The 25,379-nt window shown below is 38.9% G+C and overlaps 1 protein-coding gene across 1 annotated transcript in view; it reads left to right on the forward strand.

The window, feature by feature from the left end:
* VHA-A1 (vacuolar proton ATPase A1) overlaps positions 1 to 25,379 on the forward strand; it is a 70,286-nt gene that overhangs the window by 15,274 nt on the left and 29,633 nt on the right. The window contains exons 5-10 of the mRNA XM_089144172.1: positions 2,446 to 2,559; positions 2,649 to 2,822; positions 11,690 to 11,827; positions 16,601 to 16,708; positions 23,812 to 23,919; positions 24,146 to 24,294. Coding sequence (XP_089000298.1) covers positions 2,446 to 2,559; positions 2,649 to 2,822; positions 11,690 to 11,827; positions 16,601 to 16,708; positions 23,812 to 23,919; positions 24,146 to 24,294 — 791 coding nt within the window. The remainder of the gene's footprint in view (positions 1 to 2,445; positions 2,560 to 2,648; positions 2,823 to 11,689; positions 11,828 to 16,600; positions 16,709 to 23,811; positions 23,920 to 24,145; positions 24,295 to 25,379) is intronic.

The raw sequence follows: 25,379 nt of genomic DNA on the forward strand, positions 1-25,379 counted from the left end.
GTGTTCTCAGATGAAAGCCTTCGTCCAATTGACTGCAGCGATACAAGAGCAGTTCCAGCAGGGTTCAAACAAGAGGAATACAGCTGGGAACAAATATAAAAAAAAAAGGGGATAAAGTTGGTTCAGATCTCTCAGCAAGGTTCCTCAAGCCGAAGTGTTTAGCTCTTATGGCAAGGTGCTATGCTTCTTATTACTCAAACATGGGACAGGGGAATAGAAGAACTCAAAGCAAATCTTCATTAATCAATTTTCAAAATCGTTGGGAGACTGAGCTGTGTGGAGTCTATTGCACATGTCTAGAGCAAAGGCTTGCTCAAACAAAGTAATAAGTTACAAATTCTGAAATTAGAAGCTTTGAAAAAAAAATTAGGGAAAATAGAAACCAAGCTATATTAAAAATAGAAACTAAGTAAATGCCTAATTCCCCTAAAACATAGTCAAATCCGTGCTTCTAAAAAATTATTCACATGATCTGGTCTTGGGCTTACAGAATCTTGTTGTAGCATTTACACCAAGGCAAAATAAGGGGCTGTGACATTGTTCACGTGAACAGTGTTTTGGTCTCCTTTTAATCTTGCTTTTTGAGCTCATCTCTCATACTTGTTGCCAAACAGCCTGGTATCTGCACCAGCTAGTCATGCAGAATGCCTTATCATGCTTAAGCCTTGCAACTGAATGCCATACATCATAAAGCATTTCCAAGGGTTTCTTTTGTATCTACCTGCTCCTAGACATGGTGGGAGATCTCGCGAGATATCTCGCTATTTTGACATAGCGAGACGAGATGAGAGGCGAGATCTGCGAGATGGGAGATCTCGCCACATCTCGCCGAGATCTCGCCATATCTCGCCTATATCTCGCTGCAACCATAAAAAATTGCCAGAAACTTGATTTTTTTGTTGGAATTTGTTGGGGATTCAACTTCTAAACATCTTTAAAACATCAAATTATCATCATTCAAGCCTATTTTAACTAGATCTACAACAAAGGTAAGATTTTTCCCCAAATTTGAATTTTTCAAATAGAATATTCTACAATGGGTGTGTGAGTTTAGTGTAAATATATGTTGATCCACAAGCTTTGATCTAACTTTCATGGAAACCAATTTAATGTGACATTTAAACCTATATGTGACATACTATAGTGATGAGTTGACTTGGGAGTCATATGTGGCCACTGTTCAGAATCAGTTGATGCAAAATGCTGAGTGATACTCTTCCTGTCTTGTAGTCTTGTAATCTTATTACTCACATACTCTTGTGATTGTGATTGTGAACTTATGGATTATGATTTATGACTTACTAAAAGTCTAAAACTTCTTATGGTTGTAAAATTTTGAAGCCATTTAAGTTCTTTGATAGTTTGATGTGTAATGTATTTAATACTTTATAGTTGATAACATGAATAACTTGATATCTCTACATTTCGGTTTTATACATAGGGTTGACTTAGAAGACATAGTTAGGGTTATTTTCTCACAATTCTAAGGCCACAAGTGTGTTCAAAAGGCCTTAAATAGACTAAATACCAAATTTCAGCCCAACCGGGGCCCTAATACCCACCCAGATGGGTCACCGAGATTACGCCAATTTTTTGGTAGATCTCGACCGAGATCTCGCCATCTCGGTCGAGATCTCTCTATTTTGGAGTGGCGAGATCTCGCTTGAGAGCGAGATCTCCCACCATACTCCTAGATGCCTTTTTCGCATTCACATTTCAATTCAAAACATGTTTACCTGTCTTTCCTTAGGTCATAATGGTTTTGCTGTCATGAATTAAATTGTTGTGTTCCTTACCTGTGGTGTTTGGTCCTAGGTTAGGAAGTACTTGATGGTGGGAACTTCCTCCAGTGAAGAAACCCTTGTTGCTTCTTGCTCAAAGTCTTTGAGTGCCTGTATGAGAGTTTATGGCTATATTGGCTATTTCTCTTCTTATAAATTATCCCTTTTTTAACACACACACACAGCCCCTAAATGCTGTTTTAAAGGCCAAAGTCAACGGAAAAGTTAAGGCCTGGATGAGGAACACAGAGGTATTGTTTCCCTGCTTCCGAAAGTATGACGCCCAATGCCACACCCAAAAAAAAAAAAACAATAAATTCCTCAGTGAGAGCACTTTCTTTTTCTTTTGGGGAAGAAAAATGTACAGATAACGTTGCTCTTGGTCTCTGGAATTAAAACCTGCAGGTACCGCCATAGCTCAAATTGTACTTGTATAATTTTCCATCCTCTAGTATCTGTAACTTTGTCAAACTAAAATTTTTATGCTGCTTTCCTACCGTAATCTGATCACTTTTTAAATGTCAAGATATTTCTTTTTATGATCTGCATTGCACAGGATGGGCATCTGTAAATTGCTGTAATTGGTGACTCTGCACAATTTTCTATCACCTTGAAATGAGTTTCTGTTCATGCACCTCATATATATATATATATTTTACTCCAGGCAGGTCGCTTCCTTCATTTGGCTCAGAGCCATAAAATTGTAGAGGACAGGGAACTGGAAGAAAATTTATATGTAAACAATGACTATATTGAGAGGGCATCATTACTTGAACAGGTAATTATTGTGTTGTTTTATTTGCATAATAATTTGCCTTGTCCTAAACTTTTCTGCTTGCACCTGTTAAAGCATGCATTGTTTTACAGGAAATGCAGCCTGGGCCATCAAACCAAGCTGGTTTGAGATTTATCAGTGGTATTATTTGTAAATCTAAAATATTAAGATTCGAAAGGATGCTATTCCGTGCTACAAGGGGCAATATGTTTTTTAATCAAGCACCAGCCGAAGAGTATGTCATGGACCCTGTATTGGCTGAAAAGGTACAAGTCTTTGGTATAGTAAAACTGTCAAAATTGTTGGTGCTTGTTTGCTTTGTTTTCCAATTATTTTTAAGTAGGTTAAGCATGTTTCTCTTGTGGTAAATAGGTTAGGGACGTTTCTTTTTCTCAAATTAGAGTTGAGTCTACACGTCTGTATTGATGTAATCAATTTAGGGGAAGAATGAACTGGAATTTCCCCCCCCCCTTCCTTATGGTATGCATGCTGATTCAACCTCCTTATTTTCCCTCATCTTTTTATGGTTGAAAAAGGGTCCTGATATCTTTTTTGATTTTGTTGCCCTTTCAGAAAAAAAAAAACAGACGTTAGTTGAGGCTTCTATGTGTCTATTTTCCAAAGGCTGATCTACATAGTACATACCAATCAAATTTCACATTCCAACAACCCATCATAATTTACTTTTGAGAAATTAAGAACTGTTAGGGGGTGAGGAAAACCCAAAAGGAGAGGAAGGTACAAGGGTTTTTACCTTGTATGGTATGTACACCGAAGAGCTGCATGCTGTGCAAAAGAGACTCCAGTCTTTGTGAATATCAGCGAAATACATATTCCCGAATTCTTGAGAAATAGCACCTCAAATATGAGAAGATGTATTGCTTTGTCCACAATTGTATATTCTGAGATACAGTAGTACTCCAATAAAGTGCTCCCCAGCTGTAGCCTGTGACCAAGTGCCAATATACATACGTAGTTCTTCCTTTTTCCTAACACTCTCGGCTCCCCATAATGTAGTACTATATTTGAATGATCAAAATGGTAGCCAATCAAGATCTTTTCAGAAGGAATAAAATTCAGATTTGATAGACTAGTTGATGCTGGCTTGAAGACATATGCTAGAAAAAAGAAGCCAATGGGTCACGAAGGTATGACCCAAATCAGCCCATGGCTTTCATGGGCTAGGAATATTTTGGTGGGTTGAAGTCGGTCCATATGTTGTGAATTTGTGATCTTCGTGGGCTAGAACTAAGCCCAAGTCTAGTCCTTTAGAAATTCATCAAAGTCAATAAAAGGGTTTGCAGTTTGAAAATAAATAACTCATTGTCAAAAGGAGCTTTCCTTTGTCAAGAGTTAGATAGTGGTTGATATGTGGATGTTAGCTAGTAGCATGGTAGGAGATCTCGCTCTCGAGCGAGATCTGGCTACCATGAAAAACCAAGATCTCGACCATCTCGGCGAGATCTCGGTCGAGATATGCCATTTTTTGGGCGTCAACTCGGTAGCCCATCTCGGTGGGTTTTAGGGTCCCAGTTGGGCTAAAACTTGGTATTTAGCCTATTTAAGGCTTTTTGAACACATTAGTGGCCTTGGATTTGTGAGAAAACAACCCTAAGTATGATTTCTAAGTTTACCCATAGTGTGAAACTGAAATGCTGTAGGATTAGAGAATGCAAGGTTATATAACATGTAATATAAAACCATTAATGCTGTAGTATTAGAGAATGCAAGGTTATATAACATGTAATATAAAACCATTAAGGCATATAAATGAAAATCAAGAGTAATAAACACATTCATCAAGATAACATTCATATGAGTATTACAATCTTGACTTTCTAGAATAGAATGATAAAAGTATACAACCGTTAGAAGTTCTATATAAGTCATTAACGCATAAGTTCATAAGACAAGTAGAGGATGATTGAGCTTCCTTTGATGTTGTTGATGTGCTAAGAGTAGTTGCAAGTGAAACTTTGGCTGAAATCCGCAAAAAATTGGGCAAAAATTGAGAGTTCCAGCGAGATATGGCGAGATATAATGAGATATGGTGAGACATGGCGAGATCTCAAGCGAGATATCCCATTTCGCAGATCTTGCCCTTGATCTTGTCTCGGTTTGTGAAAAAATCGAGATATCTCGTGAGATCTCCCACCATGACTAGTAGTTGGATGGTGCATTTAATATTTATGCCTTTAAAATGGTTATATAAAAGGACTTATGCGAGAGGATGGATCACTTATGAAGTGAAATTAAAGTTGTTTTGCAGGTCCCTCTTCTCTCTAGAGAAACCTTGTATTTGATCAAGGTAAATTTGTATTTAATCCAATTGATCCACCTTACGGTGTGAAGCCCGGGTGTTATTTTCTTGTCCTTATTTCTCTCTCCTTTTGTCATGTTCTTCCCTCCCTTTTCTCGTCTATTAACAAGGATACTTGAGTAACCATTTTTTGTTTTGGCTACTATTTAGGTTTGCCATCTACTTGATATTAGATCTCAAGTTATCTTAATCATTTCGTAATGGTGATCTAAGTTTTAGTCTAACTTAAATTTGGGTCCTAGTTTTGCTCTTTACTTTGAAGAGCTATTCTGCCTTGTGTTGTTATGCTATGTTTATTGTGATATCACTTTAGGTTTTAGTCTTGCTTTATATTTGAATTTTGTTTCATACTTAGTCTGTTAAATCTGAAATTTATTCCTGCTGAAAAGATCTTGATTAGCTACAAATTCAAGTACAATACTACATTATTTGGTATCAAAGCCATGACAAGGAGTGAAAATTTTGGACCATCTGGTCCAACTGATCCTATGGTAATAGTAATAGAGATGTTTCAGCAACTAAGCAACCAGATCATTGCGAGCCAGAAGCAAGTGGAAGAGAGGCTCTTAGCAATGGAGGTTAGAGTTGCTTCCTCTACTCATGCCCCACATCCTCCACTTAGGAAGGCAGCTCACTCTATAGCTAATTTTCCTACCTAGAGAAATATAGGGCGCCCCAAAGGTTTCCAGTTGTGACCAACCTTCGCTGAGCACCTACGGAGTTATTTCATTGGAGAACAACTCACATTCAATAGGTATGTTGGTGACTCTCAAATGGTTACGCTTGAACTCAAGGAATAATCAGGTAAGCATGATATTCAAGTGTTTTATGATTGGTTGGCAGCATTGGATGATTGTTTTGATTGGTATGAACTATATGAGGCACAAAATATGAAGCTAGCAATTACCAAGCTAGTTAGAGCTGCACGTGAATGGTGGAGAACTTGTAAAAATGAGTTAGAGGATCGTGGTAGAGCTCCTACTATGTGGGAAGAGATGGAGAAATTACTAAGAGAAAAGTACTTGTCATCCACTGTTCGGTTGTGACTATGGTACACGTTAAATTTTCTTCATTGAGGGAACTTGTCAATTACAGAGTATATGGAGCAATTTGACTCCCTTTCTTTTCGTACATGAATTAAAGAGAAAGAGATCCAAGTCTTTTCACGTTTCATATTGGGTTTGTGGCTTGAAATTGATTAGGCTATTGGTGTTGTGGATGTGGAGAATAGTAGGGACTACTTTGAGAAGGCCTTATATGCTGAAGCATTATTGGCATCTAGTAACAAACAATTTGCATATCGAGCTGGCAAGGGTAGGCAAAATTTTCCAGCATAAAAAAAAATCTACTATAGCAACCCCTCCTCGACCCACATTCCTACTTGACAAGATAAGGGCAAGGCTCCTTTGACTAGTGGAAACCAAGCATAGTGTTTCCATTGTCAATATGTTGGACACTAAGTATTGTCCACTCCGTCAAAAGATTAATGCTATTGCTGAAGTTGAAAATATAGTGGAAGAAGAAGATCCTAAGCTATTTCCATACCCTCTTGGTCATAAAGATTATGGTGGAGCTGCATATGATGAGGATGATACCAACGGTGGTAATGCTTATGGTATTCATATAGTAAACCACATCTTGGTGGCTGAAACCAAAGGAGAGGATTGGCAGCGCAATTGTATTTTCTATAACCACATGAAATCCAGAGATAACATTGCTTTGGGGATAGTTGATAGTGGAGCTGCGTCAATGTTACTTTAGACACCTTTGTGAAGAAGGCCAACTTGTAGGTGGAGAATCACCCTATATTATATTGGGTGTCCTTACTGAATAGGAATACTTTGGAAGTAAATCAACGTTGTTCTATACCGTTGATGCTCCACATATATGAGGAAGAGGTGTGATGTGATGTGATGTGATGTAATCCTTATGCATCTTACTGATGTTCTATTGGTCGACCATGGATGTAAGATAATGATGTTATTGTCAGGGGAAAGAAAAACCAGTGCATCTTCAAGCTTAAAGGAATTCACACTATCCTCCATCCATCCAGTCAATGTCCTAACTAAAATGCGTCAATAGAGGTCTTTGACCAACTGAAAGGGCACTGATGAAGTGTAGAAGGTGTTGTCCATGCCACAAAAGAAGTTGTTGGCTGTTCCTCACAAGGAATTTATCCACACCCGCCATGATTTGAGGCTGGTATTAGCTCTTGTTACAAGGAAGTTTCCCCTTAACTTGAGGGAACGTTACCTCCACCTATTGAGGAGATACTTTCTAATATTTCTAATGTGGTTCATGATGAGTTTCTTGATGAGCTATCTCCTATGTGTGATATTCAGCATGCCATGGATTTGGTACCTAGCTCAGTGTTACCAAACCTACCAGCTTATTGTCTCAACCTTATAGAGCACAGTGATCTCATATAACATGTGTGCGAGTTGCTACATAAAGGATTTGTTCAAGAGAGCTTAAGTCCATGTGTTGTACTAATATTACCCACTCCAAAAAAAGATGGCTTTAGCGTATGTGTGGATAGTGGAGCAATCAACAAGATTACCGTCAAGTATAGGTTTCCTATACCACGACTTATGATATGCTAGATATGCTATCAGGGGCTAAGATCTTTTCTAATTGGACCTCAAAAGTGGTTACCATCAGATTCGTATTCGACTTGGACACAAAAGGAAGGCTGCCTTCAAAACCAAGGATGGACTATTTGAATGGAAAGTCATGCCTTTTGATCTGACGAATGCACCTAGCATATTCGTGAGGGTTATTACATAGGTATTTCATCCTTTTATTGGTTGCTTTTTTGTTCGGGCTTACGATATGAATGCCATAAGCATCACCATTGTTGGTATCATCCTCATCATATGCTTCTTGACCATAGTCACCATCATTGAGTGGGTTTGGAAATAAATTAGGATCTTCTTCCTCCATTGTATTCTCAACTTTAGCAACAAAATTGATCTTTTGACAGTGTGGACAATACTCAGTTTAATTTCGTTGTGGATCGAGGAGGGGTTGCTTTAGTAGGTTTTAGTGTTGAAATATTTTGCCTAGCCTCTTCGGCTTGGTATCCAAACCTCTTACCATGGGTCCCAATAACTCTTGCACGTAGGCCTTCTCAAAGCAATGACTAACATTCTCTACATTCACAACATCAGTGGCCCGATTAATTCCAGGCCGTAAACCCCATCTGAAATGTGAGAATGCTTGTCTCTCTAATTCCCATATGAGAAGAGAGGGAATCAAATTGCTTCATATACTCTGCAACTGACAAGTTCCCTTAAAGAGAATTTAACTTATTTTGCAGTCGCAATTGAAAAGTGGACAAGTTGATGTGACCAAGGTTGACCCCCCTATAAGTGGGCCCAAAAGTCCGAATACAAAGCTGGCCGGATAATCCCCAGGGGTATTTTGGTCATTTTCAGCCCTTTTAGAGCTCAAGATGGGTCTAGTTGGAATCCCACTCGATCCAAGGGTTATGGATCTACTTTTTTTTTTTTTTTTTTTTTTCATTTGGGTTTGTATTTTGTGAGTTATAGTACATTTTAAATTCTTATTTGAGTTGTGGGTAAGATCAGGTTCTTTGTTATCTTTTAGGAGGGTTCTTATCTTTTATGAGTTTTCTTTTGATTAGAATTTGCCCTTGGGGTTTTTGTCCTTTATTGAGATTCTAATCTAATTTAAGAGTCCCAATTAATGTGTCTAGTGGTTTCTTATTTGAATAGAATTAGTTGGATAAGATTCCTAGTTAGATAAGGGATCTAAATTAAAGTCAGTTAGGAGTAGAGTTTGATTTGATTTCAAACAATGTAAAGGCTATGCATACCAAGTAGTTGATGTAATTTTCAGTTTTGATGATTGACTAAAGTTATTGAGTTTGGGATCAGGGTTTCCTAGTTGAGGTAGCCCTGGTTGAGTGAAGTTTGTTCAAGTTCATCTTCTTCTCCATTCCAGCAATCTTCAAGCAATCACGCAACTTCCTTCAAGAGATACAGCAGTGCAGAAGCAATCACAGCAGCTCTAAGTTCAAGACCTCTCCCACCCTGCCTCTCTCATTCACACCCCCTCGTCCCTTTCCCCTCTTGTGCATGCCAAGAAACCCACCCCATTCCCATTGCACCTTCTCCCTTTCCCTTCCCCTTCAGTTCCTGCAAGTCCCCAGCCCTTCCTTGACCCTGTCCAACCCTGCAAGATACCCCTGACCCTGTCCCCTCCCTTGTTTTGTGCATAGCAGAACCATTACTCCCTTATCTTCACAGGCGCTAGAACCCTTCCCCCTTGGTGTTTCAGATCCCTAGACATCCCCTCCCCCTTCCTGAAACCCTATTACTCCCTTTCCCTAAGCAGTCCAGCCCCTACATGTCCCCCTAGAAGCTCTCATCCCCATTCGGTTCTTTGTTTTGATAGAAATTAGGAAACCAGAAAAATTCAGAGTTTCCTGCAACTTATTAGAAGACTTCTAGAATCTGAAACCTAACTCTGTTACAATTCAGACCATCCCCTATTCCAAAACTATTAAATTAAGTTCTGAAACACCGGGCACCAAAACCCAGCTCTTCTCCTGCCCAGCCGTAGCCCTAGTTTTCTGTCTCTGTTCAAATTTCAAATCTAAAATTATATCACAGCAGGGTTTACAATATCCTATAAGCCCTAAGATCACTACTCTCTTTAGCTGGAAATTCCTGGGCAGCCCACAGATTTAGGGAAATTTCCAAAATACCCTTAGCCCTAAATCTAGGTTTACATCACAAGTACTTTTCGCTTAGTAATTTCTTCATCTCCTCCCACGCAATAGGAGCTCTAGCACAATCTTCTAGCTCATATTCATTAGTTCACCATTTTCAGACAACTTCAACTAGCTTGGTACGTGTTAGCTTCATCTTTCGTGTCTCCTATAGTTCATACCAGTCAAAATAATCATCCTCCAGTACCAACCAATTGTAAAACATGTGAGTATCATGCTTACCCCAATATTCCATGAGTCCAAGCTTAACCTTTTGAGAGTCACCAACATGTCTGTTAAATGTTGGTTGTTCTCAAGTGTAATAACTTCGTAGGTGCTCTTCAAAGGTTGGTTGCACAATTGGAATCCTTTGGAGCCCTCTCCCTATATTTCTCCTAGTAGGAAAATTGGTTGTAGAGTGCGCTGGTTAGTATTCTTCACCAAGTGGAGGATGTGGGGCATGGGTAAAGGTAGCAACTCTAGCCACCATTGCTGAGAGCCTCTCTTCCACTTGCTTTTGGTTTGCAATGATCTGGTTGCTCAGTTGCTGAAGCATCTCCATTATTGCTGCTTTAGGATCAGTTGGACTGGATGGTCCAGAATTTTCACTCCTTGTCATGGCTCTGATACCAAATAATGTAGTACTATAGTTGAATGATTAAAGGGTAGCCAATCAAGATCTTTTTGTAAGGAATGAAATTTATACTTGATAGACTACGTATGAAACATAATTTGGATGTGAAACAATACTGATATCTAGAGTGATATCACAATGAAAATGACATAACAATAGGGACATGATTGCTCTTCAAAGTAGGGACACAACTATAAATCAGATCTAAGTTAGGCTAAAGTGTAGGTTACCATTATGAAACGAGAAAGATACCTTGAGATCTAATATCATGTAGATGGCATATCCAGATAGTAACCGAAATCGAAGGTGGTAATTGAACCAAACTTGTTAATAGATGATGAGAGTGAGGGAGCAATATCAGGGAATTGACAAAACAAGGATAATAAGAAAGTAACACCTTCACACTACAAGGTGGATCAGTTGGATCAAACACCAACCTACCTTGAACAAAAGCATGGTTTCTCAATAGAGAAGAAGGGCTTGCAAAACAACTTCGATTGCAATTCATGAATGAGTGATCCACCCACTTTGTGTAGCCATTCTGAAGATATAAACATTATACACCATCCAACCACTAGCAAACAGCCACCTATTAACCACTACCTAATTCTTGACAAGGAAAGTCTCCTTTTGATAATGAGTTCCTTATTTTCAAACTATAGCCCCTTTTGTTGACTTTGATGAATTTCTCAAGGACTAGACTTGGGCTTAGGTCTAGCCCATGAAGATCATAAAATGTGGGTTGACTTCAACCACCAAAGTAGTCCTACCCATTGAAGCCATGGGCTGATTTGGGTGACCTATTGGGCTTCTTTTTTCTATCATATGTCTTCATCCCTGCACTGCATCATCCCAAGTCTGAATTGCATAACTGAACCTGAAAGCCTCTGCACTCATTGCCCTCCTCCTGTGCCACTTATTCTTCTTATTTGCATACAACCAATTGCCTGTTTATTTCATTTAATCTCCTTTATTTAGTGTATGTAACTGCTGGTCTAACTAACCAGCAGCAGGCCTGGCACCACGACTCGTGAAACCAGTGGCCTATCAATGTCCTTTACTTTTGTTCCTTTTATTGTTCTCCATTTACCTTCTTGCAAATGCTAGTCAAGGTGGTAATTGTAATTTATTGTTTGTCTGAATTTTTAGATCGATATTTACCCTGAGCATGTACATGCACCCTGAGTAAAACCCAATTATCTCTTGCTTGATATTGAAATATGTAAATACCTGAAAATCCCTAGTGAGCTCACCCTTTAGTCATATGTTGAAAAATTGTCTGTTTCTACTGGTTTATTTGGTAGGATCAATGACCTAATCTACGAAGGGAACTAGAAAATATTTCATTGCCAATATGACCATTTTATAGTCAGACTGTATAAGTTGGCTTCCTTCCTCCCTCCGGGTTAGAGCTCTACCAATTTTTCTGGCTTCTCTTTTGCAGGTAGAGAAAACAGTTTTTGTAGTTTTCTTCTCTGGGGAGCAAGCAAGAACAAAAATACTGAAAATTTGTGATGCATTTGGTGCAAATTGCTACCCTGTTTCTGAAGATATTACCAAACAGAGGCAAATAACTCAAGAGGTATGCATGCTTTCAAGGAGGCAAAATTTTCTCCAGCATTCATAAATCTCTGCCCAAAAGATAGTTTGTATGCTTTCTTCTCCTAAATTTTCTATTACAACTTAAAGAACGGTAAAACATGTTGCTGATGCTTACTTGCACCCTTCCTTTCAACTTGAATATAAATCTTAACTAAAAGTGCTATTAATGAATGTGGTATTTATAAAACTGAGAAATTTATTGCACATACGGCAGCTCTGCTGTTTGTGTCACAATAGTCTCTACCGAATTTGGATAAAGGTGGGGTTCAACTGTCACTGGTGTCACAGGTACTGATCGGGCAATTGCTAAAATTAATGCAAACATGCTTACATATTATCCAATTGAGTCTCAAACTTAAGCATCAAATAATGGACCTAAATCTCAAATACATCCTGTTGGTGGCAGTCTGATGTCTATCCATAGTAAAATCTCAAACTCCATTTATTCAGAGTTTATCTCTCAATTCTCAAATTCCTTCCTATGAGTTCCATCTAGTAAAGCAATGATACTGTTGTCTCAATCCTCTGGGATATAAGAGGGATGGGCTAAACAGCCCTCAGTAATACAGAATCTAATAAGAGCACACCACGGAAACAACAACCAGTAATCACAAGTGAACTTAATGCACAAATGAGCATCTAGCTAGTATTGGAGACTGGAGATACTAATTCTATTACAGAGGTCCTAGGTTCAAGTCTCATAAGCAATAAAAGGAGAGAGATAAGACAGATTTTGAATCCATAAATTCATTATTGTTTTCCTTAATACAATTAGGAGTGGAATCTTATCTTAGTCATTACCTAATATTGAAGGGTTTATGGTAAAAATGATGGTTAAAATATACAGAGTAAGTCTTAACTCCATGCCTCAACAATTGGGATTAGGGTTGAACTGGTAACCTCTAATCCTATGGTTGTGATGAATATGTTATAATGGGTATGCATGAATGAGGTGGTCTGGATTGGTTCTAAGGGTTTAGGATGGGTTTCAAGAAGTTAGGGTGCATTCTTTGTGGGGTGGATGGGGTGTAAAGTGTGTTGCTCTTTATTACCTAGTCAAAAGGGGTCAGAAACTTGGAATGGGTTTAGGATTTACTGTCTAGGTTATCCTCTCCAAGTTTGGAAGTTTTTGGATCGGTGGTTTGAAAGTTATGAAGTTTCTTGATTTGGAACTTCAAGAACGTGTTTCAAATCAAGAACTGAGATAACTTGGGTTTGGCTGGGTAGTTTAGGCTACAACTTGGTTTGAAGGTGGGGGATATGATGGGGATTCTAGGGCTGAAGTTTGGCTGTATTCTAATGAGTGGTTAAGGAGATCTGATGGTTACTAATTTTGGAGGGAAGAAGGGATAAAAAATCTGGGGTAGGTGTAAAAATAGAAATTTAAGGGGATTAGGAGAAGATGGATGGGTAGGCTGCCACTATGGGGAAAGAAGGTGGGGGGAAGTGTGGTGGGGAGTGGGGACTTTGGATCGGATGGGGATGGAGTTGTAGAAGGCTGTCCTTTCAGCCACGGCAAGATTCTAAGCTTGAGTTCACCTTCTTCAATCTTGGACCATCTCTGACCAAATTGAACAAAACAAATTGTTGCAGCAGCAACCACTCACAAAGGGAGACTCAAATCTGAGAAGATATTATTGATAATCTGAGCAGTATCCTCCCATCGAATGGGGTGGCTATTTTCAAAAACCAGGAGTCCATGTGGGAATGGAACTCCTAACCAACAAGTAAAAGGAATTTCATTTGAACTGTTACTCTTTGCAACTTAGATTAGGAATACAAATAACTAGAATAGCCCTTTGAAATTCATACCTTTACATGGACCAGGACCCAAATCATGGATTGGAAAAAAATGCTGACGTAAACTAACTCCCTAATAGGACAAAATTGCCCTAATGGTTGGGCAGAATTACAGAACCGCCATTGGCCAATCTAATTGTACTTGAAATAAGAGAGGAAAGTATGGAAGCAAATGAAGCAGAAAAAAAACATGGAAACTCCTATGGATAGGTTGTGGGTGAAGTATCCTTCAACTACCTTTGCAGAACAAAGGATATAGTGTCACGACCCCAGTTGGCACAGGCTTCGTGGGGCCCTCATTATGGACATTTAACTAGGCGTGACAGTTCATTCCTTAAAATAAACCTGTTTAACTACTAAAACCAGACTAAACATTCTTTAGAACAAACAAACAACACGCCGAAATGACTCATACACATAAGTCAAAGTCCCGTATACTACATTTGACCCTACAACAAGACTTTACTAGTAAAGTACATACATCTCAAAGAAATATATACATTCACAGTCATTCAAACTAACATTAGTTGCAACAAAAAAAATATTCCCATCTTCAACTTTAAAGGTACCGTCAAGTAGCAGCACCCTGCCCTTATCGCGTGTCGAGGACTGCAACATTTTCAATAATGAGCTTGCCCTAAGCAATATAGACAACCATGTAAGAAGCAGTCATCATGCATCAATAATCATATAACATCATACATTCCAATCTCCTTCGTTTCCTTTCCATTATCCTTCCCGCCATTTTCCTTTTCTTCTTTCCTTTTCCTTTTCTTTTACTTGCATTTCGTTATCCGACATTATAGTCTTGTGCCTAGGCAAACCAGAGGATGCACATATCTCTCACCACCGAAGTGGCCGCCTTCACCACCGAAGTGGCTCGCTCTCACCACCGAAGGGCCAGCTCTTCACCACCGAAGTGGCCGCTCTTCACCACCGAGTGGCCGCCTCACCACCGAAGTGAGCCTTCACCACCGAAGTGGCCGCCTTCACCACCGAAGTGCTCAGGCACAAGGCCTGCACACCTCGTGGATTGCCATCCACGACTCAATCTTTTCACTGCCTTACTCATGCCTTCCCATTTGGGTACATAAGTACCAGGACTTAAGCCATACATTTATCCTTTCTTTACTCTTTCATCTTCAATTCCAGATTGTATTACCATGCTCGCCCATTTCAATATACATTTCATTTCAAGCATCATTTACTATCATATGAGTAAAGCGACATAGCTCCATACAAGTCAATCATTTAAACATGACAAGACGATATCATTCAACTCATCCAACACAGTCATGATATTCCATCATTTACATAGAGCACATGATACTACATTTACCAGCATAAACATTCTTGCAAATTCATGCAACAGCTCAAGAACACTATTAACATTTCATTCAAGCTCAATCACCTCATTAAGTTGTCATCCAATCCCATGCATTTTGTTCAATACACAAACACACAATATCATCACCTTCCATATATTGCATCAATGAATAAATAAAATAGCTTTTATGTTATCATGTGCATGCTACATATCTATTAAAGGAAACACCCACATCAACAAGGTTGTCAAAACACCGCCCGGTTCCAGGTGTGGATTTGACCCCGATTCGATAAACGCCCGATTCGAACAAACGCTATTTCGAAGCGAGGAACCAACGGAGACTCCCCTATATTATTCTCTCCTACCTCTCTCCTCCCCACGCCTCTCTCCTGTCTTCCTCTCTCTCCCCACTCCCTCTCTCCTCAGGCTCTCCTCCCCTCTCCCCCTCTCTCTCCACGTCTCCCCCAACTCACCCACACACAACTCACCTCTCCCAACTCTACCCCTCTCTCCAAGACCTCACCCACTCTCTCTCTTCTTATGCTAGCTCTCTCTCTCACCTTAACTCCTACACGCCAAATCTAAAATCTTCAATCTTCCCCGAATCTTCTTTAATGGCTCCGTCCTTCCTCTCCACCCCTCTCCCTTACTCCTCCTCCCTCCCCACGCAACAATCCACTTCCCCTAAGTTCCAGTGGTCCTCTTAAGTCGGTTGGTAAATAATATAATATATATATAATATATATAATAAATATAATATATATATATATATATAATACATATATAAATATTAAATGGCTAATGGGCTTATAGGGCGGGCCCGAATATCACGCCCACTTGGCAATATTCAACCCGGTCCGATTTACCGATCATTCCCCTCGGTCGTCTAATCCACGGTGGGACCCACAAACGATCCACCTCGACCCAATATCAATTGGATCTAGCCTCATTTAAACTATCATTTAACTATACTCAAATCATTTAATTAAACCGTCAAATCAATTATCGAATCCGTTAATAATCTTAAAGACTGACACATTCACACACGATAATAACATAATAATATAAAAAGACACGGGGCATAACATATAGTCTCCCCCCCCCCCCCGCGAATATATCTAAATCTATAAATCTAAATAATAAAATAAAAGAAAGAAATGAGAGCCTAACTAAGCCCCAGGAATGTGTGAACCAGTTGAAACTTATCCAATTAGAGAACACCAAGCCAAGAAAAGTCCTGGTTTTCCTCCTGCATTGGAACTTAGGAGTACTATTATCTGCACCACTTGTGGGTTCCCTTTTCAACCCTACAATCTTGTATCAGGCTACCAGCCTTTAATTCTCTCATTATAGTTTACATATATAATAAAAAATCTCTGTAGAAAGCTTCTTTTTCTTGGAAACCTGTGGACAATATTTCAGAAGTGTTTTCCTTCTGTGTGTGTGTGTTTTTGTTTTTGCTTTTTTATTTTTATTTTTAATATATATATATATATATATATATATATATATATTTATTTATTTATTTATTTATTTTTATTTTTTTAAAATTTTATTTGTATCTGGTATACATTGTTTGATAAGTCAAATTTATTGCCTACTAATTTGCAGTTTTATCCATTCCAGGTTTTATCACGTCTCTCAGAACTGGAAGCCACCTTGGATGCTGGCATTCGCCATCGCAATGCTGCCCTTGATTCTATTGGATCTCAAATAAAGAAGTGGACTGTTATGGTGAGTACTCCACTTCTAACATATGCATTTTTTTGGGGGTGGGGGCTTAAACTATTTTTTATTTTTGTCTTGTCAAATTGTCCCAACAATAAGTTACTCTGTTGCAACCTGCTGGTCAGTGGTTCAAATCAAGGAATCAGCCTTTTTGTGGTGGGGAAGGCTGCATACATCTGCCTCTCCTGAGACCCCGTAGTAGCCTTGTGCATTGGACACTATTTTTAATCTGTGATGACATCGAAAAGACAAGCTTGACTAGTTGCATAGGGAAGACTGGAAGAGCAATTACGAGTGTTTGCAATAAAAGATAGTGGAATAATAATTTGTTACTACCTTGGTCCTGGTGATGTTGCCTCAACTAAGTGAGGTCCAGTTCTTCCAAGATCTTTACATGACCAGCAGTGAACAAATTAGGGATGACTGAACCAAGCTTCTGCTTAAGGCTAAAACAGAGACCTGACTTGGAAATTGAACTCTAAAACTAAGCCTTCTTTTCTGATTTGAAACCTGAACTGATGTTTCAAATATATTCTCTGTTTTTTATGTTTGTTTAACAGATTGCTGACCTGAACTCATCAATTCTGGAAATCAGGGTTAGGTTACAGAAGACTCAGATTGGCCTCTGTTTAGGGTTTTCAGAACACTCGGGTGGGTAATAACAGGGGCTGGTTTAAGTTTACAGATTTAGGGTTAGGATTCTAGGGTTCTAGAAGAGAAATTAAGTAATAATGGAGCTTGGGTTTTGAAGGCCTAGGTTTTAGGATTACTGTGTCAGGACTTGGGTTCTAAGGATCTAGGGTTAGGGCTTCACAATTTTACGGTTACTGGTTGGGAATATAGGGCAGCAAGGAATTAGGGTTTTGGAAGGGTGATTAGGGATGTGATTAGGATCCAGTGACAGTGGAGGTAGAGGGATAATAAATCTGCGATTGGGTAGAATTCTGGAGGGATTAGGAGATATGTATTTTAGGGTTTATGACGATGAAATAGTGATTGAATGGGGTAGGGCGCTCAAAATTATAAAATTAGAATAGTGGAATGGGGAGGGGATGACTGCTGACTTGTTACTTGTAACTCATTATTTCATGTCTATTAAAAATGGCTGAGATGATGATGAAGTGAAGGCAGGCTGTGAGCATGCCAAAAGAAAATCCTTAAATTGCTTACTTGATCACATGGAGTGATGAAGGTCCCTTACCACTAATGAGAAGCTCTACTGACACCTTGCTTTTATGCAACAACTCTGTATTAATGGTATTATGAATTCTGTGTTCTGTGACATGCGCATGGCTTTTATTATAGCCTTACATAAAAAGTCCTAGTGAAAATTTGGACCTAAAAATTGGCTTAAACTAGGAAAGTAGAAACTAACTGATTTAGACTCTTAAAACTAAAATAAAGCATCAGAAAGAGACTATTCTGCCCTTATAACTTAAGTTGGGGGGCAGAATTTGCATAATTAGACCAATTAGACTTAATAAACTAACCTTTTGAATCCAACTTTGGAAAAGTAAATTCCTCTCCTATGCTGGGAGCCTTGAGTTGATCAAATCCATTCTTCAAGCCTCCCATATCTATTGTAGTGGAATTTTTGGCTTCCCCAAAGCCATCATTCGATCTATTGAGTCTCTCTTTGTTGCTTTCTTTGGAAAGGTCAGGAAATCACTAGGTTCCTCCAGCCCGCCAGCTGGTCCAATATTTGCAAACCTAAATTTGAAGGGGGTCTTGGCATCCGCAGAATTAAAGATTTCAATATTGCTAGACTCCCGAAGCTTATTTGGAAAATTGCCTCCTAGGGAAGTTCTATTTGGGTTGACTGAGTTTATTCCTACCTCCTAAAGAACAACTCCTTTTGGATTGCTTCCCCCCCCCCCCCCCCTTTCCAACTCCTGCTGCACCTGGAAGAAACTTCTCTCTCTTTGCCCCCTTGCCCTCTCTACTATGTCTTTCTCCATAGTAGACGGATCCAATATCTCCTTTTGGCTTGACCCTTGGCATTCTCTAGGAATTCTCTATCATTTCCTCGATCCTAGAGCTCTTTATTCCTTGAGTATCCCCAAACTTTGCCCTCTCTCTCTCACTTCCTCAGTGCCAGAGTCTAGATCCCCCCCTTTCCCCCATGAGCTTGAATTTGTGTGGTCCCTTCTCTCCCCCTCCCCCCTCCCCCTTTCTACTCCTCCCCATGACAAACTTGTCTAGCTCCCTTCGAAAAATTTCCTTTTTTCCACTGTTTTTGCTTGGAAGTATACCCGTAACCCTTTCCCCCCGTCCCTTAGGCTAATCTGCGCAATTCAAGCGTAATATCCCCTGAAAAGCTTTCACTATTCGGAGAGCCCTCTCCCTGTGCCTTCCCACCCAAACCCACCTTATACACTGCTCTATCCCTATCAACCCGTCCTGCATCTTCTGCCTTGAGCTTGAGTCCACACCTTTTCTTTGCTTGTCCCTTCTCCCGCCCCAGTTGGATCCGTGCCCACTCCACTATTTGGCCTAGATCTAGGTGCCTTGAGCCCTAGACACTAAGTGTTGTGGTTTGGTTCTACATGTGGAGGCTCATTGATTGTTGACACTATTGGGAAGCCACATTTGGATGGAGCGTAACTTCCGCAGATGAACCAACAAATCCCACTCCACGAATCAAATTTGGAAAGCCATCTACAATGATGTTAGTTCTAGGCTTTCCTTTTTGCTTCATAAGTCTCTTGTAGATGCCTCAAGGAACAAACTCATTGTTGTTACTTTGGGACTTGATAGCTCTTTATTAGTTTTTGCCAGGCCTTTTTAATTTAGTGCTCTTCCTTTCTTTCCCACCCTTTTACTCTCTCTTTCCCTTCGGGATGTTTAAGTTATATTCGTATGTTCATCCAAAAAAACTAACCTTTTGTACTTGGCCTAAATGTTAGACTTTTAGGCCCATTGAGTAGGTCCATGACCACAATTACGTATTAAACATAGGCCCAACCATCATATCTATCAACCCTAGGTTGATTTGAAAGGAAAGTAGGCCGATTCGTTACTGGACCTGCATCATCCGGATTGTGATCCCTTTTTTCTAACTTGGAGAGCAGCAACCGTCTTCTCATAGTGGGAGAGAGAAAGTCATTTGATCATGGAATAAAACTCAGAAAAGGAAGCAGAAAGTTGGACAAAACTTTTGCAATTTGCATTTTCTCTTTGTAACTACTGAGACTTCACTATAGCCAACAGCAGACTTAGCTCATTGTTAGTTCCCTTAACCTAAGTTACCCTGAGCTAGAAGCAGTCCACGAGCTTACTTAGTCTTTCCTTTTCTGCAGTCGACTCTTTAGCCAGAAAACCTTCGCTTGGCTCATTAGGTCTCAGAAAGAAAGATTTAATAAATATTTTCTACGCAATACTTATCAGAAAACTAAACTCCTTATTTATTCTTATGAGAAAGAAGCATCAAATGATCAAAAAGCTTACAACCAAGTTGATTTCACAGGTGTCTTCAGCAGTTAGGTTCATTTGACCAGCATGAACTTGAGCTGTGGGGCATTATGGCCACCAAGAGCAGGGCCATGAATCCCATCGTCTGAATTGATGAGTTGGTTGTGTCACACCCCACTTGCACAGTTGGGTTTGAGGCATGATTGTATGAACACTGGCACACCACACAATCCATGATTTTATAATTTAAGGGCCAAATCTTTCATATACAAATACAATATTAGATCTCAAGACAAATAAAGAGAAACAAACAATGATAGCTGTGGAAGAAAGGGTTAATTAGTTTCAAATATGAATGGTTAATGGTTTCTCAAATAAAGTCAAGTCAATAATCAAAGTAAACATCGAATCCATTGAAGTCTATTACGACACTCCCGTTACATGACGTCAACTACTCCTGGGCACAACAAACATAGACCTCCAAAGCTGGAATTCCACTGTTTGTAGAGTTATAAAGCAGTATTCCACAAGAGGTAAGCGTAACCACAAGCTTAATGATGGGATATGCAAGTGCATTGTGATACTAACTCTATTTTGATGCAATGATATGATTAAAGAGAATAAACGTTTGCCACATGATCAAACAACAGATAGTCCATGATAGTGCATGCATCCATTCATTACAAACTTAAATCATGACAAGTGTTATGAAGTCTCAACTGGTTAGTATTACTCAAAACAGATTAGATTTGAGAGTGCCTAGAGATGCTTACCATCTTAGCCTCATCATGCACACCTAGAAAGATGCATACCTTAGTTGCCCCAGAAGCCAACGGTCAGAAACACTCGGTAGCTTTCATAATAATCCTCTTCTATTCACCCTTCGCAGGTACACACTCACAATGAGCTCCTTACCTCTGGTAGAACTAAACATCATACTACAGGCTGCTAAGTGGTGTTATCTGCTCATCTTACGTCTATAGGATTATCCAACACCAAAATCCCTGCTGGCAAGGATTTTAATATTGTGTGTCTTCTTTCACCATATTCACACACATCCTCACATGGTTCCATGCTTTGCCATACTTGGGTAGCTTTTATGATAATCCTGTTCTGCCACCCTTAGCCGGTGTGCACTCACAATGGCTTCCCTACCTCTGGTAGAACTCAACATCATACTACTGGCTGGTTAGCTAGTGTTATCTCCTCGTCTTTACCCCTATAGGATTATCCAACACCAAAAATCCTGCTGCCTAGGGTTGTAAGATTGTCTGTCTTCTTTCACCATGTGCACACACATCCTCACATGGTCCCATGCCTTGGTCATACCTATGTAACGTGTTTCGTACCACGTACGCTCATGCAACAATTGAAGAAGACGAGATCAAACTGCTACAACCCATTGCTATTTAGCAGTGACATCACATATCTTACCACATGAACCAAAGTCTACAAGTTGCAAATCCTGTAATTCAATGCATGAAAAATCAAATGTAATCGGAATTATGATGCATGAGCACATACCAATGTATAAAACTCTGAAAATCAAGACTATCCCTACTCATCTATATCAATAAGTAACATAATCAAATGCATAGCTACGTCCTCACTGCGAGAGGTTTTTTTGGGGACTAACAGACATCTTGCAACAAATATATCAACATAACCAGTCGATCATGCAAAGCCCTAAAAGGAATGGCCAAACTAGAACCGATCACGGACAAGGTTAGGTCAACTATGTGAGGGTAAGACAGTTTACGCAACTTGTTCCAACCTGATTTTCCTTGATCTATAAACATAGGAAGCATTGTGGGGGATGTTCCCAGATCTGTTATGGTTAGTTTCCCTCTATTTGAGGATAAAAATAACTAGGATTTCATGTATTGGCGTATTGCACAAACAAGGTTAACAAGTGACAAGTGGGAAAGAAATAGGGATCATTTCATTATCTTTTTGGTCTTTCAAGTTTAAGAAAATCAAAGGGATCAATCCCTAGCAGACCTTTGGCTTGCCTTGTGATCTCCGAATTGGGTTCACAGGTACTAGAAAATTGCAGGGTTCATTACCTAATCCATGGGCATGCCCCATGATCTCCTAATAATTCTCCATTAGTTGAATGGGTTGAAACAGAGATCATAGGTCACACCATAGGTTCAAACTATCATCTCATTAAGGTTTGGGACAATAATCAATTAGGCTTTACCTGAAGCAACAAGAACAATCCTGTAAATAAGATCTAAATCATCATGATCTCAAATTAAAAATTCAAAGATAGAAAGAGATCCCAACTGTTACTAGATCAAGGGTTGGGCAGCTTCCTCTCCTTTCTTCTCATAACTTGCGAATTTGGCAGTGATGGGCAAAGGGAATTCCCTCAAGTTTCGTCCTTTTTGTCTTTGTTTCTCTTTTTGAATTTTTTTTCTTTCTTTCATAAACAACTCTGTCAAACCTTTTAGATTTCGTATGATTTTTTTTTCTTTCATTCCCTGAGGTTTCTTCGGTTTCTCTCTTACTTCTATTTTATCTGTAATTCCATGTGGTTACTTCTTCAAGGTTTTGCCTAAATTATTCTAATACTATAATCATAATTTAACTATTTGTTTCTATTGCACTCCAAGAAAATATATTAAAAATAATCACTTCAAATGGTCTCTCAAGAATGGATCCCTGGACCTTTATAGTTCAATATGGAATCCTAAACACTAGGCTAACTGCTTAGTTGGTAACGTAATCCACAGAATGAGTTCTTATCGTATTGGCCTCACTTGACATAACAGTATAACACTAGGTAGTGCATTTGGTGATACTGTTTCTTGGTTTTGATGCTTTTCTGTGATAGTGGAATAGAAAAACAGAATTTTCCATTTATACTAGCCCATTTTATGTGCCAATGAAACAGACTGGCCTTGCCTTAACCAGAAGCAGATTTTGGAAACTCCAATAACCTAACTGATTTTTCAAAACGTTCTTTTTCTTTTTTTGGGGAAAAAACTGACTCCAAATAAAACACCTGTTCCCAGAAATTCTAAGTGGCTGAAATGAAGATGAGAGAAGATTCTCCATCATCTTTTGCCTATGTATCTACCTCTTATAATGGTCTTGGACTTGATTTAATGAACTCCATTTTGCAGCTCAAAAACCTTTTTTTTTAAGGGCTAGAAACATAGACAAACATATTTTAAACATTTAAAAAAAAGAAAACATTTTGGGTGAAAAACATGTATTTTGGAACAAAAGCATACCAAACATGCCCTCAATCAATTCTAATAAACTGGCAAACATTGAACATCAATAGCTACCTTGAGAGATTATCTCGCCTCAAATTTTAGTGTTCAGGCATCAAAATTTAAAATTCTGTCAACTGCTGGCACAGAATCTATGCAAATTATGAAGTTCAAAAAAAAAACCTTGTATTCTTGGGCTACAATTATGGCCAGTTGGGCCGGTTTAGGACCTATGGTTCCAAGGCTGCCATAGAATACTACGACATCGTCAAAGCCCTTGTTGTCATTTCTCTTTCTTTTGAAAAAAACTCAAAACTGGCTTTTTGTAAAAACCCATTGACAGGTAAAAGATCTTTTTTTTTTTGAAATTTCCGACAACTACAGTATTGTTTAGCTTCTTTTTGTGGGAATTTCTTGTATTCTTCCTCTTTAGAGTATCATGGGTTTCTGATATTGTATACCATCTGCTTCCAGGTAAGAAAGGAGAAAGCAGTATATGACACACTGAATATGCTCAATTTTGATGTGACAAAGAAATGTCTAGTAGGGGAGGGCTGGTGCCCAATATTTGCAAAACCTCAGGTATCATTGTTGTGAATGTTATTTTATAATTTGTTATAGCAAGTATAATTATTCAAATGTTCATGGCTGCTTTCTCTGAGACAGATATATTGCCTATTGAAAATAAGTTTTTTTTTTTTTTTTTGGGGGGGGGGGTGATAATGACCCAGAATTTCTATTCCCATGTGAATATGGTCTTGGAAGATGTAAGTTGACTTAAAAATAAATTGAACTCATTTTGCAACAGATTCAGGAGGTCCTGCAACGTGCAACCTTTGATAGCAATTCACAAGTCGGTATAATATTTCACACGATGGATGCTGTGGAATCACCCCCTACATATTTTAGAACCAACAAGTTCACAAATGCATTTCAGGAAATCGTTGATGCATATGGGTATGTTTTTTCAGTTCTGCTTCACAACTAACTTTCTTGTGCCAACTAAAGAAAATCCATTTCCCAAAAACTAAAAATTGTATAAGGTTCTTTTTTAAGCATATGCATGGGAAAACTCATCTGCAAGTTGATTAAAACCATCCGTTTTCCTAGAAGTCAGAACTGATCACTTTTGCAATGAATTGCTTTCTCTGAATGGTTGGATTGTCCAAATCTCGTTGGATCACCTTATTGGGCTGTTGGTCATAGTTGGTAATGAAGGCTTGAAAATTTTTAATTGAGACTTCTTGTAATTGAATAAAATTGAACAACATACCTATTAAACAACCTGATGGATCACTACTACTGACTTGAAGATGCATTGAAGTACATGATATTGTTGATTTTTCTCTTACTATTGTACTTTAGATGTTGAGACCATCTACAATGGGTGTTTGGACTGCTGACCAAGTATTAGAGTACCGGCATGGGAGATTATTTTACAAAACATATCCTATAATATCAGAGAGTGCAAAATACATCAAGATATACATAAAGAAATGATCAAGAAACACAAGGAACTGCTTAGGGGTAATTGCTTTCTTCCAGCATAATACATCAGAAACAGGTAGTGATTAGGTTCAAACCAATCAGAGGCAGACTGTGGGAGGTGCATTGTAAGTTGCTCACTAGACAAAGGTTTGGTTCAATATGGTTTGGGAATTTTTTTATTTTTTTTTACTGTCATATACTGCGTTGTATCAGTCTTGTCAATTCCGATAAGGCATGATACTTTAATCCTTACTGCATCAGGGCCAATATGAGCCAAACTTTGGTGCCTCCCTTTCAAACGTTGATTGAAGGATTGATGCTCCAACATCAAGATTCTATTTCAAGGGCTAATGATGCCTAGGACAAAACAAATCTGATGACTTAGGTTACTCAGATCTGACTCGCGTCAAACAGTAAGAATTATTTAAGGGTGGTAACAGATTGAATATCTCAAATTCTGGATTCAAATTTAGAATATTCAACCAGAATTTTTGAAGTGGTTTTGAGAGAGTGATGACCCATGGATGTGGTGCAAGGAGATAGATAAAATAGGA

Source organism: Hakea prostrata, chromosome 2 (assembly GCF_041222555.1).
Source record: "Hakea prostrata isolate BN-2017 chromosome 2, UWA_Hpros_2, whole genome shotgun sequence".
Taxonomy (NCBI): Eukaryota; Viridiplantae; Streptophyta; class Magnoliopsida; order Proteales; family Proteaceae; genus Hakea; species Hakea prostrata.